Raw genomic sequence first — 17,497 nt, 5'->3', positions numbered from 1 at the left:
TTTTTGTTGTTTTTCTGCACTAAGAATCCTACTTTCTTTCCTTCTGACTCGTGCGAATAAATAGAGTCAAATCCGGCTATTGTGGCTGTCCTGTCTGTCATCATTCCTTTCAAGAATGATATGTCTGCAGGATTTGATATAAGCTCCTCAACAAAACACTAACATACTGATTTCGCCTGAACCCGTTGTCATGCATTTTGTGTCCATTACTGTAATGCTATGGATAATTGGATGCACAAATTAAAGGCAACATTTTTGCAATTAACTTCATACGGTAATTGTTTGCTTTTATATGTTTGCTTCAGTGTATTAACAGCAATACCTTTAGAAGCATTATGAATTTGTTTTTCTTTGCCCTTTTTTAAAAAAAACAATCAATTTCCAACTTTTTCAAGCATTTTTGCTGAATAAAGGCTCTGATGTCATTTTGCTAGCCCATAGATGATTTTAGACTGCAGAAATGACTTCCCAAGACTTGATTTAGTGGGGATAGACACCAAAACCACTAGCCTGGACCCACTAGAAAAAAAATTATATCATAGTCAATTTAAGGAATTTTGCCTCGGCGGTCACTAGAGAGCTCTTGGATAGGGGTCAAACGGGGTCAAAAAATGTTTTTTCAAGTACCAATGTAAAAGATAGCCCAAACTGCATCTTTTGGCAGATGCACTAAGCTGAACCTAAAAATTCGTTTTTTTTGATCCGCCCTAATCATTAGTCGTCATCTCCGCCTGCAGCAGATTGCGCATCAACATGGGTTATTTGCTTCCAAGAGTGGCGATTTTGAGCTAACTCGCCCAGTGTCGCCAAGTTGAGTCCGGTCCATGATTGGATGTTGTCTTGCCATCGTTTTGGTTGCCTGCCACGTTTCCTTTTTCCTTCTACTTTGCCTTCTGTGCAAACTTTTTCTGTGCAAACTTTGCTGATTCCGAATTGTGATCTTTTAGTGTGGCCGAACAGTTTTAAAACTTTTGATTTTATTATTGCTGCAATAGGTTGTAGTTTTGTCATAGTTAAAAGATCTTCTGTTTTCGTGTGTGTAATATGTACCGTACCGGTACTTTAATAGTCTACTAAAGAATCACCAGCCAACATTAAGATCAAAGTTATGCTAATCACCGTAGTTAATGATTCGTATGTAAGTTTTTACATGTATTTTATACAATAACACACTCGAACAACTAACAAAAACTTCTGTTTCGCTTGAAAATCACTACAAACATTCCAATGTCTAATGCATATGTACCTACCAAACCAGCTACTTAGTAGTTAAGATCTCAGCACTGGCTGACCTAGTGACCTACCGCAAGTGTTTATAATATTCAGAGACTGGATTGTGTGTTGCAAAATAATGTGTCAAGATGATGTCACAATGCAAATTAACATCAAACAGCAAGCGCTATTTCTAGACTACAAAAAATAATGAAAATCTTGCTTCCAATGCTTCGTGAAACTCAGCGTGAGAACTCTCATTGCCTCCCTTCCACAAACCAACCATTGTATTTTAAAGTAAAAATTAAAAGTCATATTTTATACTGACAAGCTTCGATAACGGTTAGGGAGCGTTCATAACTGACTTCAACCACTCTTTGGCCATTCGTTTGTCTCTTTTCTGAGAGGTTTCTCTTAAGCTTCACGATAAACCCTGACGCCGCAAATTGCAAAATAATGTGTCTTCTTTTTCTCTCGTATTGTCGCTATATGTCAGGGCATCCGTTGGTTAGCCACTGCCTGGTGTCGTCATCGATGAAAATTAGGCCTTGTCCATACCATGGGGTGATCTATATAGCCGGCAATCCTTGATAATGTGGGCTGCCGTCTGCATTTCGCCACACTCACAAGCAGCACTCTCTGCCAAGCCCCAACGCAACATGTCTGCACCATAGCGTCCAACACCAGTGAGCAAACGGTTACGCCTTGATGAGGCAAGTCTAGAGAGGCCATGTCCCAGCTGGTTTTCGGACGGGGATCTGAATACTTGGCGAAGTGGGGACGTGCTGGTTGACCATTGTTCACACCACGCCGCGTGGCACCACTGTTTGCTAGGGCTTCCACCAGAGGCTGCCAGAAGGTCTTGTGCAGCGCGTACAAATGGCTTTCTTGATTTTAGCCGCTGCTTTGGTGGATATCTCAGCGTGGTTGTGTGTAGCGGATGGCCAGGGTTTAGGGCTTTACGGCTCAGGGAAAGAACAGCACGTTGGCGCCGTAGTGCAGCTGGCTCAATGTTTGCAAGGACAGGCAAACTGTCAGTTGGAGTTGGGCGGAGGCAACCTGTGACAGCCCACTTTGGCCGTCGCCCACTTGGCTCATCGCCCACTTGGTCCGTCGCCCACTTGGCTCGTTGCCCACTTGACTCGTCGCCCACTCGGCTCGTCGCCCACTTGACTCGTCGCCCACTTGGTCCGATGCCCACCTGTCTCGTCGCCCACCTGGTCTCGCCCAAGTGGGTATCGCCCACTTTGTCTCGCCCAGTTGTCGTGTACCGCATATCACTAGGGTCTTTCCGGTGTCATAAATATGATTTAAGATCTCAGTGGTTAGGTCTAAACCCCACTCATCTAAAGCTTCGATAATTTCAACTATAAAAGAAACGATATTGTGGAATAAAATACAAAATTCTCTACTGTAAATAAACAGAAGGCGTCGTTGGATTTAGAATTTTGTAATAGTTGAGGATTTTAATATATTCTAAGTTTGCATGCAGAAGGCTACGCAGGATACATGTCAATTTTATCTGAGCAAACATTAATAGTTCAAAAAGAAATTTAATTCGATTTTTAGTCTTAAGATCTCAATGGTTAGGTCTAAACCGCACTCATCTAAAGCTTCAACTATTTTTTTCTGCACGATTTCAACGTTTAGCGACGTTAAAACGATGTAACAGCGGCAATGATAATTAGGCTACGGTACCGACGAATTTTCATTTAATTGTTCAAACATTTTATTTCTATTTTTTCTGCACGATTTGAACGTTTAGCGACGTTAAAACGATGTAAAAGCGGCAATGGTAATTAGGCTACGGTACCGACGAATTTTCATTTAATTGTTCAAACATTTTATTTCTATTTTTTCTGCACGATTTGAACGTTTAGCGACGTTAAAACGATGTAAAAGCGGCAATGATAATTAGGCTACGGTACCGACGAATTTTCATTTAATTGTTCAAACATTTTATTTCTATTTTTTCTGCACGATTTGAACGTTTAGCGACGTTAAAACGATGTAAAAGCGGCAATGATAATTAGGCTACGGTACCGACAAATTTTCATTTAATTGTTCAAACATTTTATTTCTATTTTTTCTGCACGATTTGAACGTTTAGCGACGTTAAAACGATGTAAAAGCGGCAATGATAATTAGGCTACGGTACCGACGAATTTTCATTTAATTGTTCAAACATTTTATTTTTTTCTGCACGATTTGAACGTTTAGCGACGTTAAAACGATGTAAAAGCGGCAATGATAATTAGGCTACGGTACCCGATAACTTTCAAAAAAAATTCAAAAAATCTCCGAATAGGGAACTTTCCGAAAAAGACTGTCTCCGAATAGGGAACTCTCCGAATCGGACTCTCCAAATCGGACTCACCGAAACGGGCCATTCCGGTTTTTTATGCTGTATTTAGTTTGAATACATTACATCCAATCATTGTTTTAATTTCAACTTTTTCTTTACTTTTCAGTAAACTTGGATCAGTTTGTTCAGTCAAGGATTGTATTTCTGTTGATAATAATCATTGCGTGGAAAAACGCTCAAAACAGGAGTCACTGAACGCTTCTAATGATGTTTCACTGCAGACCAATGAAGGTGAAGATGGGTGTGTTACTGTACCGTGTATAATACTGTACATCATCATCATCATCATTACGTTCCTTCCTCATATTGAGGGTTGGATACAATGCGCCATTGTTCTCGACCATGAGCTGTTCGTACTGCAGGCCTCGAAATTCGTTTTTGTTGACGGCGGACAAACGTGTCCGGTCTGAGCAGCTATCTCGGCGGACAAATTAAGTCTTACGGCGGACACACCAGTTTTAGCCGTCGATTTCTGTATACAAATTAAAAAGACATGGAGAGAGTACACATCCTTGGCGTACTCCACACTTGATATCAATTCCTTTAGACAAATCTTTTTCCATGCGAATAAATGCTTTTTGATTCCAGTATAAATTGATAATAAAACGTAAGTCTTTGCCATTCATACCAATATTGGCCAAACAGTGAATCAGTTTCTCATGGTTAACTCTATCAAATGCTTTCTCATAATCAATGAAACATGCATATTCCATATATAAATACATCTTTATTTGCTGCATTGTAACTCTCACAGTCGTTCTGAAATTAAGTATACCCTCTCGTGTTCCTTTACCAAACATAAATCCACTTTGAGTCATGCTAACCTCATTCTCAATAGTTTTAAGATTTCTTAACAAAATTATTTTCAACTAACACTGTACCGTACATGAGTGTTATAATATTTCACAATCTCATACTTGCTGTCTGTCAATTTATCAAACTTTTATTTTAACAAAAGAAGGTATGGTAATTTTCATTCCAACATATTTTCATAAACTTTCCGTAAGACTAGAAAATTAATTCATTTTACTTAGTTTATCACAAATTATGAACTTTATGGGCCTGCTTTTTGATCATACAATTAGCCTGCCTACCGGTATATGAATGTAACAATCTCATTGCTCTTGAAGGAAAAACTAATGACAGTGTACCAAAACTAATTTTGTACATTATCTTGAACACCATCAATTATGTTTCAACCAAAAAAAGCTTGTTTGAACAATCCTATGAATTACGTTCCCACTTCGTGGGTCGTGGCAAGGAATGGCCGAATGATTAATAAGAATGTATCGTAAACGAAGGTAGCTCAGTGAAAGGTGTGGTGACGCCAACAACTTTGTGCATCCACGTGCTTGTGTGTATTATCCAACTCGAAACTTTGACTTTTGAAAATCTAATGCACCCCTTTCGCTTTGAAGTGTTCAAAGAAAGCAAAAATAAACACATTTTAGTTAGTTCTAACATCAAATGTGAGTGCAGAGATAAAAAAGCAAGTGGAGAATTAGAGGTTGAAGTGATGATTTAACTTTGCCAAAAGATATTTGATGGTGAGGGAATACCACAATCTGAGTGGAAACAAACCATTGTTGTGCCACTGTTCAGGGGAAAAGATGTGAGAACTTGCAGTGCATAATATAGAGGAAGTTATGGAATGAAATTTATGGAACCAGTATTGGAGAAGCGTTTGAGAAAAGTGGTGAAATTGAATGACATACAACTTGGATTAATGCCGGAAAAGGGAACAAGAGACGTTCAATTTTAAAATGATGTAAAAAGACTACTAAGAAAAAAACAAAAACTGTACGTACATGTGCTTCGTTAGCTAAGAGAAAACTTTTGATAGACTTCCAAGGAAAGTGATGGAACTGCCAATAAGAAAAAGATATATATATACTGAAGGTGCTGTGGACTGTGGTGTCAATGTATAAAAATTTCGAAAACAAAATTAAAGGTTGGTTGTCCAGATGAATTTTCGTGAAAGTTTGAGTACGCCAAAGATTAGTACTGTCACCTCTGATACAGTATTTGCCATTAATATGTTTCTCGGCAGCCGATTTGTAGCAAGAATTGACAGCGATAGACACCGTGTTTCGCCCATGAGGCTGGGCTCGTCAGTATCGCACCACTAGTGTTAAACTGTTTTATTTGCATCAACAGCGCACGGGTACAAATAATTGACACGGCGAGAGAGCACAAACAAACATAGCCAGGTCGAAGACTTTAGAAAACCGGCCTGCCACACCCCGCGGCGGCGGGGAGCGGCGTGATTTAGGGGTGACGATGCACCCGGAGGGGTAAGTCCACCAGCTTAGGTCGCGGGGGCCAGGCTGGGGAGTCGAGGTACCTGTGGAGGGAGAGTGTGGATCGAAAACGTTACATGACCCGTCCGCAAATTTAGAATGGCGGAGCGGGCCAGGGAGACAGGCTGTTTCTGCATTGCCCAGAAAGATGGCCTGCGACGGGCCGGGCGACCCGTCGCGTGTGGACGCTGGAACCGGCAGTAATTGACCGCCTGGCGCCCACGTCTCCCTCACGCGACCTCGGCGCAGGTACTTGACTCTTATACCCGGTCTGCCAGTAGGCAGAGCGGATAAAATTGGGGTCTACCACGAGGAAGAGAGTCAACTATTTAAGGATAATTTGGTTCTCGTGGCAAACAAAATTCAAATAAAAATGTGGAGCAGAGGCTCGATTAATCAATAGAAACAAAAAATATAGGTGGGATTGTAATACATACTCACTGGAGAAGAGTAAGCTTTGATTCGGCGAGCACGGATGTGCACTGGCCAGACGTTGACGCAGGTTCGCCCAGCTGGGTCGGGGAGGCTAGCGATTGAAACTAGAGGCACTGATAGGCTACATTACCAGGAAAAAGTAGAAAATTGGGGTGGAAATTTTGAGGCTGCATCGAGTTGATCAGGGGATCGTGTTGATCAATGCGTTGAAAGCAGAGCGAGGTTGATCCGAGCGGGCAAGAACAGCGTTACAAGGCGAAGGCAGCGTAAGATAATTCGAAACAATTGATTGATTAATACATAGAGATATAGTGATGATTGAAGTTACTTAATTGCTGTTAAACCATGTACATTAGACATTTTATTCCTTTCCTTTGTTCATTTTTGAATGCTTGGGTTTGATGAGACTGGAGCGTTATAAAAAAAGATGACACTGGTTTATAGACATAAGTTGATGATATAAGGCAGTGGTTCTCAAACTTTTTTTTGTTGCGACGCCTCTGGAAAAGTTTTCTGGACTTGCGACGCACCAGCAAATAAAAGTTAATGAGGAAACTTATTATTAAAGTTTTGTTTGGTGATACAACAACAAAAAGCCATGCATATTATTTAATGTGACGTGTGGGCTTGTTTGTTTTTACAAAGTTCATTAAATCTTGGGAGAATTTTTGAAATTGCCACCCGCATTTTTCTTTCAGCGTTTATTGGTGATCGAAATTTGCTTTTTATCACCGCCAAGGCAGAAAATCCTGCTTCGTTCACATAAATATGACGTGACAAATGGGATAATAATTCGTAGTGCTTTCTTCACCAAAGCTGGATAATCGCCATTCATTGAAATCCAGAAATTTGCCGGATTTCCTGAATTAAACATCCTTTTCAGGGAATTGTCACAACAAAGGTCAATGTAGGCTTCTTTTTCTTGTGCAGTAAAAGAAAGTGGAGTAGGTTGGACGAAAGGATCACGAATCCATTCGTAGTTTGATAAATTTTTTGGAAAGTATTTTGCAAATTTCGACTCAAGCTTGGACAAATGTTGCCCAAATATGCCTCACAAATTTGAAGGCAGCGTCATACTTTTCTTTTCAAGCAAATTGGACAAGAAAGTGAAGTATCGAGAGCTTCCATACAGGTTTGCTATATCTTCCTTCCACAATAGCAGCTTTTTAACGAATGCTGCAATTTTATCTGAAATGTCATTTTTATGAATCTGAAATGTCATTTTTATGAATATGTCATTTTTTTGGATATGGACAGCTTTGTCTGATGCAAATAAAATATTATTATTCGGCCCTTGCATAGAAATGTTCAGTTTGGCGAAGATATCACACAAGTAGGCTAAAGTAAGCCAATTTCAATAAAAAATTGTTCTGAGCTAAACAATCTGCAAGTGGATTATTTTCTTGCTGCAAAAAAGCCTGAAGTTCATCCACCAATTCGTAGAAGCGTTCACAGAATTTTCTAAGCGAAAGCCACCTGGATGAAAATTAAAAGAGCAAACTCCGATGCGCTGCATTCATTTCTCCACAAAGTTTTTTGAAAACTCTTGACTTCAGTGGGCGTGTTTTAATGAAGTTAACAACTTTGATGACAACTGAAACTGCTAATCAAAGGATTAACCTCATCTTTATAAGATAAACTGAATTCAGCTACGAGCGAAACTCTTCTGCGACGCCCTTGGAAAATTGCAACGACGCACCGGGGCGTCGCGACGCACAGTTTGAGAACTACTGATATAAGGTGATGAATTTTAAGACAATTGATATAAGGTTATGACGTCTAAACGGTTTGCTGTCTTGCGCGCTCGGATACTTACTGCAACGTTTCTGTTATTGGGGAATAAGTTTCTGATCGCTGAAGTCGTCTTTTCTATGACGTAGCCCCTCCACAAGTGAGCCCGGCGTTCCAAGCTTTCCAGACGCGGAAGGATCCTTTGATTGAGAGGGAAGCCACTTTTCTAGCCACCTCTGCTACCCCACGAGAAGGAACGCCCAAGGCCGTCAGAGCTCGAGAGCTCGTCGGGGCATAGCTCCCGAGGGAGCCTACGACGAACGGAAGTGACAGGACGTCCCTGCAAGGGCGCTTCCTGTCTTCCTTTATGTTGACACATAACTCGCCGTACTTGTCGTGTTTCCTGTCGGCGGCTTTTCGAAGAGAATCCGCGCCGTTGTCGAACGGACATGTGACGTCACATACGACCGTGACACCGTCAGGGCGTTGCAAGACGATGTCAGGACGCAGATCGGCACCGCCCGCTTCCACGTGCTGTGGAACCGTACTATCTATGGAAAGCCCGGGTTGCCATTCGGCAGGCACGTGCCCCACGATCTCCCTCAATACTGAATTGTGTCGTTCCGTGACGACAGTCATCACGGTAGGGCAGTGATTCAATATGTGGGGGAGAGTCTCTTCCGCTTTCCCACAAGCACGACACATGGCAGGTAGGTAACGGCGGCCATGGCTTGGTTTTGATTTAAGTGGCATTAGATTCAATCTAGCTTTGTACGCAAATACTTGGTCCGCGTGATCCAGGAGCTCCGGACGCCGGGTCCAGGAATTTGAGAAACCGGACAGGCAGTGGGCACTAAAGGTATTCGACCACCGCTTTACCAGTCAGTTTAACTCTTATCTTTGTGGAAAGAAAAGAGCCAAAACCAGCAGGCGCCAGGGCAGAGGACATTGTGAAGAAACTGACTGGTAAAGCGGTCGTCGAATACCTTTGTGGCAGAATTAGTGGTGCGATACTGACGAGCCCAGCCTCATGGGCGAAACACGGTGTCTATCGCTGTCAATTCTTGCTACAAATCGGCTGCCGAGAAACATATTGTTGATTGGATGGTCTGAATGGCTAGCGTGGAAGCTACACCGTTATGGTTAGCGAATCGCAACTGCTCGCTGTACTAGTGAGTGCTCAGCCTTGTGCTGATAGCCGGGAAGAACGCCCCTTTCTTCACAATTTGCCATTAATGTTGATGTTGTGACTGAATGAGTAAAGGAGAACTTGCTTAGCGAAATTTTATATGTGGATGACCTGGTCTTTACCAGTGATATTATGATTTGAAAAAAGTTTGGAAAATGGAAGGAAACATTTAAGACAAAAGATATGAAGGTAAATCTAGAAAAAATGAAAGTGATGGTTTTTTTGTTTTGTCGTATCCAGGCTTACACCCGGTAGTTGAAGATTTAGATTAAGTGGACGGGAAGGCAAAGAAGCCAATCTTCGTGTCCACCTTCAGGCATGCCTTTAAGTGTCCTGCCAAAGACACAGCCGCATGCTCTTGAGCGGTGTCGAACCGGCGCCCTTTCGATTGCCGTTCCAGGGCTCTCACCACTCGGCTATGCAGCCGACGTGGTGAGCAGCCGACAAAGTGATGGTGAGTGGAGCAGACGATATAGTTGAAAAGAGCATAGTCAATCCATGTGCAATATGTGGAAAGAGAGTGTTAAGAAATTCGATGCAATGCAAGGAGTGTAGTAAGTATATACATGATGTTTCAACACAAGGAGAGATTCAGCAAGATTGGCAAAGTTTTGTTAGTGGAAAATGTGATAAAGAAAGAGATTTTGATGAGGATCGCGATGGAGGTTTCTGTCATGGCAATAAAACAGTGACAGACTTCTGTAATTTGGGTGATCAGATAAGTGGAAGCAGTGGACATAGGCGCCGACTCCGGGGGGGCGGAGGGGCGGCGCCCCCCCGTGAGTTTAGCTCGGGGTGGCTGCCCCCCCGCAAATTATTTTTAAAAAATCCTAAAGCAAATGTTTCTAAGTTCAAATTTGCGTTAGTTTGACCTTCATTGCGGATCGATCTGAATTAAAAGATCTACTTGTTGCAACAAGAGCGCTGCTCCAAAGATAACAAAAGAAACAGAAGTACGGTAGCTGATAAACGCCAGCATGGTGCCGCTGAAGCAAATAATGATTGAAAAACGTTTTTCTTGATTTCTTCCGCTTTGTTTTTTCTTGGGAGTGTCAATAACGAGGTGCGGTTTGCTCAGTTTAGTATTTACGCGTATTAAGAGCTAAAGTTCAAAGTGACTAGCATATAATTCGAAGTAGCCTACAGGCCTCGAAATTCGTTTTTGTTGACGGCGGACAAACATGTCCGGTCTGAGCAGCTATCTCGGCGGACAAATCAAGTCTCACGGCGGACACACCAGTTTTAGCCGTCGATCATCATGCTTAATCACTTTATCTTGATAATAATTCTTCGCCATTTCAGAACTATAACTACGGTTTTAGAAGGCTTTTAAAAAATCAGTAAAGTCACTCTGAAAGGCTTTCACCAGACCAACGACTTGCGCTTGAAGAGTCAAGGGCAGGAGTCGGAAAATTTCTACCCCAACGCTACTATTTTCTGCTGTGCAAAGTTTCACAGGCTTTTTTCTTTAAGTTTATTTTTACGTGTCATGTGAGCGAAAGTGAATTTTCCTTGGGTCTTTTATTTCTTACTGTAATACCAAAACTTAACAAATTTTGTTGCATCTTGCTGTAATAGCCTACTCGTATAATCTAATTTAGTAACCAACCTTGCCGTATCATTATTACTCGGAGATCAATGCCAGACATTGTAACGTAAAACTTGAACTAAATTGCGCGTGATTAGTGTATTGTAGAAGTACCTGTACTCCTATCGATTCTGGGCGAAGAATTCACCTTTGTTACGCTGATTCAATGTCATCAATCGTTGAAGCAACGTAAAAATCGGAAGTTTTCCTGCTTGAATGGAAGCTAAGGGATACAGTATTCACATTTTCTAGATGCGCGCTAGAATGCGCTGGAAAATATATTATTGTAACAATTGCTCGTGCTATGCAATGACGATTTGTATCGCTAGTTCCTGTGTTATTTCTCGGCGGACAAATATGACCGATCTAGATGATACTTCCCGCGGACATCACTTGCTGTGACGGCGGACATGTCCGCCGTGAATTTCGAGGCCTGAGCCTACATTATAAAGCTTGGCGATATACAATGGCAGATAGACGCAAACAAACATCAATGCTGACAAACAAACATTAGCATTTTGAATGTAAGCAATCAGTCGGCTAGAAAGTTTGCCCCCCCGGCAATTTTCAAAACCCGGCGCCTATGGCAGTGGATGCAAAGCAGCTGTGACAAGAAGGGCAAGGCAGGGTTGGGAATTTCAGGAGATGTGAGGAAATGCTACCGTATATGGAAGAAAAGTTTTGTTAAAAAAAGGAAAAAGTCTATATGGGAGTTATGTGTGGCCTGCAATATTGTACAGTAGTGACACGTGGATACCGGTACTAAGAAAGAGTGAATTGCCAATTCTGAGAAGAACAGAAAGGGTAATGGTGATTGGTGAGAGCAATGTGTTGGGTAAAAAATAGGAAGAAAAAAACTGAAGAACTGATGGATATGCTAGAGATGAGTGAAACTATTGAACAACTTGCAAGGGCAAATGGAGTAAGATAGCGTAGGCGTGTGCTAAGTAGGGATGAAGGAAGTTTCTTTTAAAGGCATTGACTTGAAAGGAATGTTAAAAGTGGAAGCGGAGACGTCCAAATAAAACATAGAATTAGAAAGAACAGGTGGAGAATGAGACAATTGAGACAAGTGAAGTCAGGAAGAAGATGTGATAGCCAGAATGAGATATAGAATGGTATTGAAGAGAATCGCTGAAGGAAAGAAGCGGCCACCCTCCCCCCCCCAGTGGAAACAAAACTGAATTTGGATGATGATGATGCAGTAAATACCAGACAACCGCATTTTCAAAATTTACGAAAATAGTCTAAAATTGTTTGATTGTCACATATTTTATTGTAAATGTCAATGTCCGCACTTGCCACGCAAATGAAACAAATCGTTTTCAAAAGCGTTTTCAACATTTATTGCTTCTGCAACGCAATTTGTATATATAAAACACAATGCATTGATTATGAAGTTATATAAACAGAACTGGAATTCCAAACTTGATAGAAAAGGTGTAAAAACCTGGCACTCACGTTACTTTCATGCTGCTCGGTCAATTGACAAAATGGTATCCGGATATCGGATAGCAAAGTTACATCAGTTAACCGTTATTTGAATTATCTGATATTCAACGTTATTTGAGTTGTTCAAGAGTTTAGGTGAAGCAGTGTGTGCAGATATACAGAAATTCTCACCACAGGTGAAAGATACAACTAAAAACCCACAATAAAAGTTGGTTTTTGGCTGTAATGTGAAATTGCAATATGTTTTTAGTTAAATACCAGTGTTGGTAATTCAAAAACGTATTAGAAAATTATTTATCTTTTGGAAACAAGCTAATTTTGGTTTAGATTGTTTGCCAAAAATCAATGCTACCGATGACATCAGTAAAAGTGCTACAACAGCAAAGACTCAATTGAAGCCAAAGCTAAAAGCAACGTCAAGAAATAAAAGACAGTTATCAACGCCTGAAAAAGTTTCTCAACCTGAAATGTCTGAAGATATTGAAGCTCCAGGTACAACTAAACTGCAGACTGTTGCAAGTATCGGTGAGTGCAAACGTTGCATAAAGCTTTAACTTTCCTCTAGGAAAGAATTTGCAATTTCTCCATATTTAAGAAAATTTTGTTCACAACAAAAATCAGAAATAATATTGGCTGCAGTTTGAGCACTCCGGTAAGGTTGATAAAAGTATTATTTTTCGTTCTTTAATCACATATCACAAATGGAAAATCGCTACGCTGGGTTGGTGTAGCTACTGCCACGATGAGGCTGAAACGATGTACCGCTGTCTGCAGTAATATAGATAATAGCCTACCTTGGGTATCACACTTGACCTAAATTAAAAAAATGATCCATAATACATAAACACAAGATCCTATCATTCTCCAGCTATAAAGAATCAAGAAGAACTTCTCCGAATGGTTAACCAGAGACTAGCCTATGATGTAATTTATCATCAGATGAAACAAAATTCAATGAATGCAAAAGCATCTACGACGACGCCTTAAAAAGTAATGCGTACTTAAGCGGGAGATTACTGTAAACAATTTTGGATTTCATATTTTACACTTTTACATGATCTCTTTCCATCAGTTAGTAACATTTCAACTTTTTCCTGCTTTTTTATTTTTCATTGTTGCGCCTGACGATTGTTAGGCCACCTAGCATGAGACCTAAGGTAGTCCATGACTTTGCCAGTTTATTTATTTTTGTAATAGCCTATTGCAATAGATAACTGCAGACAGTGGCACACCGTGTCGACGTACATAATATGATAATAGCTTACATAAAAAGTAAACATGCACTTTTCTTTTTGCTACTAGGCTACTAGGTTTTGGGTCACTAGCACCACTTGAAAACAGTTTTGATTGCAGAGAACATTGCCGTAAAACGTGTACTCACAGCATCACAATCTTCAAACATTGTCTCAGAACGTGCACGATTCAAGCAGCGTAACTGGAATCCTCCAGGTATTGTAAGTTATTGTGCAAAGTTGTCTTGCAACAATGCTATTGAGCGTCTACTGATTGCGTGATTAGCGATCAAGTCTGGATTGAAAGATAAGTGAGTCGGTTGATAATTGAGCTGGTGAGAGTTTAAGTCAACATGGCTAAGGTTTGTCATTGCTCCAAGCTATAACATTTTTTGTCTGACTGTCTTTAGGAACTTGTCAGAATAAGGTTAACCTAAAGGTGGTGAGCTAGCTAACAGATAAATAGAAAAAAGAATGTAAATTTTCGTTAGGCAACATGGAGGAATTTCGGATTAAGGCATAGACAAATTTGTTTGTCGGCATAAGTGTTATTGAATATTGCTTCTAGTCTTCTGGTCTTGCCGCAGAATTTTATTTAAATTTTAGTACAAGTACCATTTTCTTCAGGACCTCAATGTATTTATGGACTATATTGATTAAATAATGAAAATATATAACTTATTATCGTTTTAGTCGGTATGTAAGTTTACTTTGTTTTCTGCTAATCATGAATGTTTTGTGAACGATGAGCTATTTAAACTCGTCTTTCGTAGGAGTAGCCGGCAGTCAACCAGCCACCAATCCTCCCATTTCTTCCCCATCTACACTGAGAATTGGATTGTCACGAAATGTTAGATTAAAGCCTCTGCATTGTTTGAAACGAACATGATCATTATCGCACATGTACTTATTGTACTTGTCACGCTGGTAGGCAACTTTTACAACAACCAATTGGATGGTTCCATTGTACTAATGGCGGTGGGATGGCGAAGCAGATAAGTTTTCCAATAATACAAACCTGGTTCGACAACCGGCTTGAGCTGGTTGTTCATAAACACATCTCACCTCTACCCAAGGTGTAATAAGTTGCTGAAAGAAAGGCGGTGGAGAGAAAGAAACTGGCCATCCTTTCGGCCCTAGTGTGTTGAAAACCTCATCTTCTCATTTCCCGAAGCTCAGTGACTAAGTTTGATATCCCTCTTTTTATTGTGTTTGTCATAGACACCTTAAATAGAAGGACTCATTATTATCTGTAGAGTTCGATATCTGAAACTTGAGTCCTAAATTCAAACTTGGGTCCATCCAAAATGTGGTAATAATTATTCATAAAACTTTGTTTTCGGTGTCTGTTATAGGGTTTTGAGGGGCAAGAATTCCATTTTTCACACTTGCTTTGATATAAAATGTCAGAGAAAATTTTTTTGAAGCTTATTAGTCTCAAAAATATCAAATTTTGACTCAAAGTATTCGAAGATCTTACTTTGGTGGGAAACTTTACAAGTTTGGTATAAGGCTCATCCTTGTTATTACCACGACGTCCATGGACATTACATGTTTTCGGCATCTTTTTAAACAGTAATTTAAAGTTCCTTAATTGAACGTAATTTATAACAGGTTCTCGATCACTTTTGCCAATGTATATTTATTATGTAAATAAATATAACTAACATTCCAATCGACTACTACATTCACGGGATCTCAATATTTGCATCTACTTACAATTCGCCAGCAGCGAGATTTACGGCTTGACTAACCTATAACGGCAAACAATTAAAAGGCACACCTGATTTTTTTAACCTCAAACCAATTGCACTGCAATGAAGCTAAATTCAAATTACAGTAAATAATAATGGACCGTTGCAAAACCCCACTTGCATTGCCATGTCATAATTAAATTTGTACGACGTCTACAGTAGTCATCACTATTAAGCCCATGGTTAATAAGCCCACTCACTTATTAAGTCGAAATTTCGAACGTATGTGCATGAAATCAGATGAAAAAGCGTCGCAATTCACATTTCTTTGTCTTGCTTTCGAAGGCTTCACACTTCGTTACCCTGCTGACCTACTTCTTTGTTCAACTGTTTCGCCACAAACCATTCGTTTATGCTGTAATCCACTGGCAAACGTTGCTGGTCTCAAGAGAGGCAATTTATCAATTAAAAAGGTGAATATTCAGTCATTGTAAAGATTTTAATTGAAAATTGCCTATCTGGAGACCCCAATATCTCTGGCTACAGCAATCACAGAATCTCCCTTCTCTAACAAAGTCAAGGCACAAGATTTTTCTTCCATTTGCTTCTTCTTTCAACCGATTTTAGGTTTTGAAAAAAATTTGCAAGACCTCGAAACTTTGAGAAAATGAAAAATATTGTGCGATTTCACCCCCCTTACTATTCACGAAGCTGTAAAGCAACACTAGGCATGCAGAGCAATGGCTTTACGGTGAAGTGTAGCCAGAGAGTAGCTAATGATGTAACTATAAGCGTTTTTGTGACGCAATGCTTTTGGCGGGAACAGTAAACTAAGAACTTGTGCAGATTTTACATGTAAAGTTTTTTTTTGCCGGCACTGTAGTAGGCCTAGTCTAAGATTTTGGGACCGAAGTTTCAAAACCCGAGATTACGAAATTTGAATCCTTCTATCTAAGGTGTCTATTGTATTTGTGTATTTTTATCAAGTGTTTGTTGAACGTGTTACTGCTTAAATTGAATAGTACAAAAAGTAATTACCATCAGTCATAGCCGTAGACTACTGGACCAAAACATTTTTATTTGAGAGGCCGACAAAATAAAAAATGACTGAATTGCGCAGCTTTATTAAAATTTCCCAAGTATACATCAAAACAGCAATCGACTGAGCGAACACATGTATTATACTGCAAACAAGACCATTGTGAAACTGGCTACTGTACCATGGTCATTGGTCAATAGAAATTCTGCATTTTAAGTTGACTACGCCTGCTACTTATGACTTTTGGTGGAAGTCTACTTCGAGATACAAAACAATAACTCCGGCCACTTGAAGTATTTTTTCAATTATTTTCTTGTTGCTTTCCTAAAATGTTAATTGCAGAATTGATTTCGTCGCTAATAACAAAGAGTATGATTGAAACAAAGAGTTGAGTAACAAAAATCATGATTTTGAGAAAAACGAATTTTAATGTTTTTTTGTTTTAAAAGAGTTTTGTACCATGTGTATTTGTTAATGAAACGGAGTAGTTTTAACATTTTATAACACTAGAGGTAACCGCACGAGTTTAATTTCTTATTGCCTTATTTTATTCTTTGTTAAAGCAGTGCTACATTGAGTTACGATGAATTTTTATAAGTGAATTATTCTATTTTGTACATTTGGTGAAGAAGTTACTTTTCAGCTACTAACTAACTTTCCGTGGAAAACTGAGGAAAGGCAACTTTCGTAGAAATACAAAGTGACGAAAATAATTGCTGGCTAAAGATTTTGATGGTGTGCTGTCACTGGTTGCCAAACTTAGCAGGACGTTACTAGAGATACTGTTTCTGTACCTCCCCAAGGAAAAGATGTTTGATGGAATACAATGAAGATGATACTGACAAAAACACTCCTATTCTAGATCCCTAAAAATTTACGATTTAATGCAATATGAAACAGCAGGGAATGTCCACCTCTGCACATGGCAATGCAAAAAAACACTGACACCACTTTTTTTTATTGTCTTAAAAAAATAAAGAAAATGTCAACAAAGCACATTCAAAAACGTGGAGAAATTTACAGTACAAAAATCTAAAGTCGGCTATTAACAAGATGATGAACAATATCTAATCTGAAATGTCAAAATATCCAATATCATATTTTACAAAACCACACCAGAAATGATACTCACCAGCGTAACCGGAATCACGTTCTCGTCAATTTGCAAACATGTTTTGATGTTCGGCTTAGGCTACATCTATCAAGGTATCTTGGTATATTAGGCTTGGTATCTTAGGCTTCATCTATCAAGGTATCAAC

The 17,497-nt window shown here is 39.7% G+C and overlaps 1 protein-coding gene across 3 annotated transcripts in view; it reads left to right on the top strand.

Moving 5' to 3' along the window:
• LOC145772781 (uncharacterized) overlaps positions 1 to 16,952 on the top strand; it is a 57,126-nt gene extending 40,174 nt beyond the window's left edge. For 2 of the 3 annotated variants that reach the window (XM_082584657.1, XM_082584656.1), the window contains exons 4-7: positions 3,684 to 3,808; positions 12,600 to 12,797; positions 13,626 to 13,721; positions 14,278 to 16,952. In XM_082584657.1, coding sequence (XP_082440783.1) covers positions 3,684 to 3,808; positions 12,600 to 12,797; positions 13,626 to 13,721; positions 14,278 to 14,393 — 535 coding nt within the window. In that variant the 3' untranslated portion in view covers positions 14,394 to 16,952. The remainder of the gene's footprint in view (positions 1 to 3,683; positions 3,809 to 12,599; positions 12,798 to 13,625; positions 13,722 to 14,277) is intronic. The other variant, XM_082584658.1, reaches the window with a different exon arrangement.
• Positions 16,953 to 17,497: the final 545 nt, after the last annotated feature.

This window comes from Aplidium turbinatum, chromosome 6 (genome assembly GCF_918807975.1).
Source record: "Aplidium turbinatum chromosome 6, kaAplTurb1.1, whole genome shotgun sequence".
NCBI lineage: Eukaryota > Metazoa > Chordata > Ascidiacea > Aplousobranchia > Polyclinidae > Aplidium > Aplidium turbinatum.
This window is presented reverse-complemented; position numbering and strand designations above follow the sequence as displayed.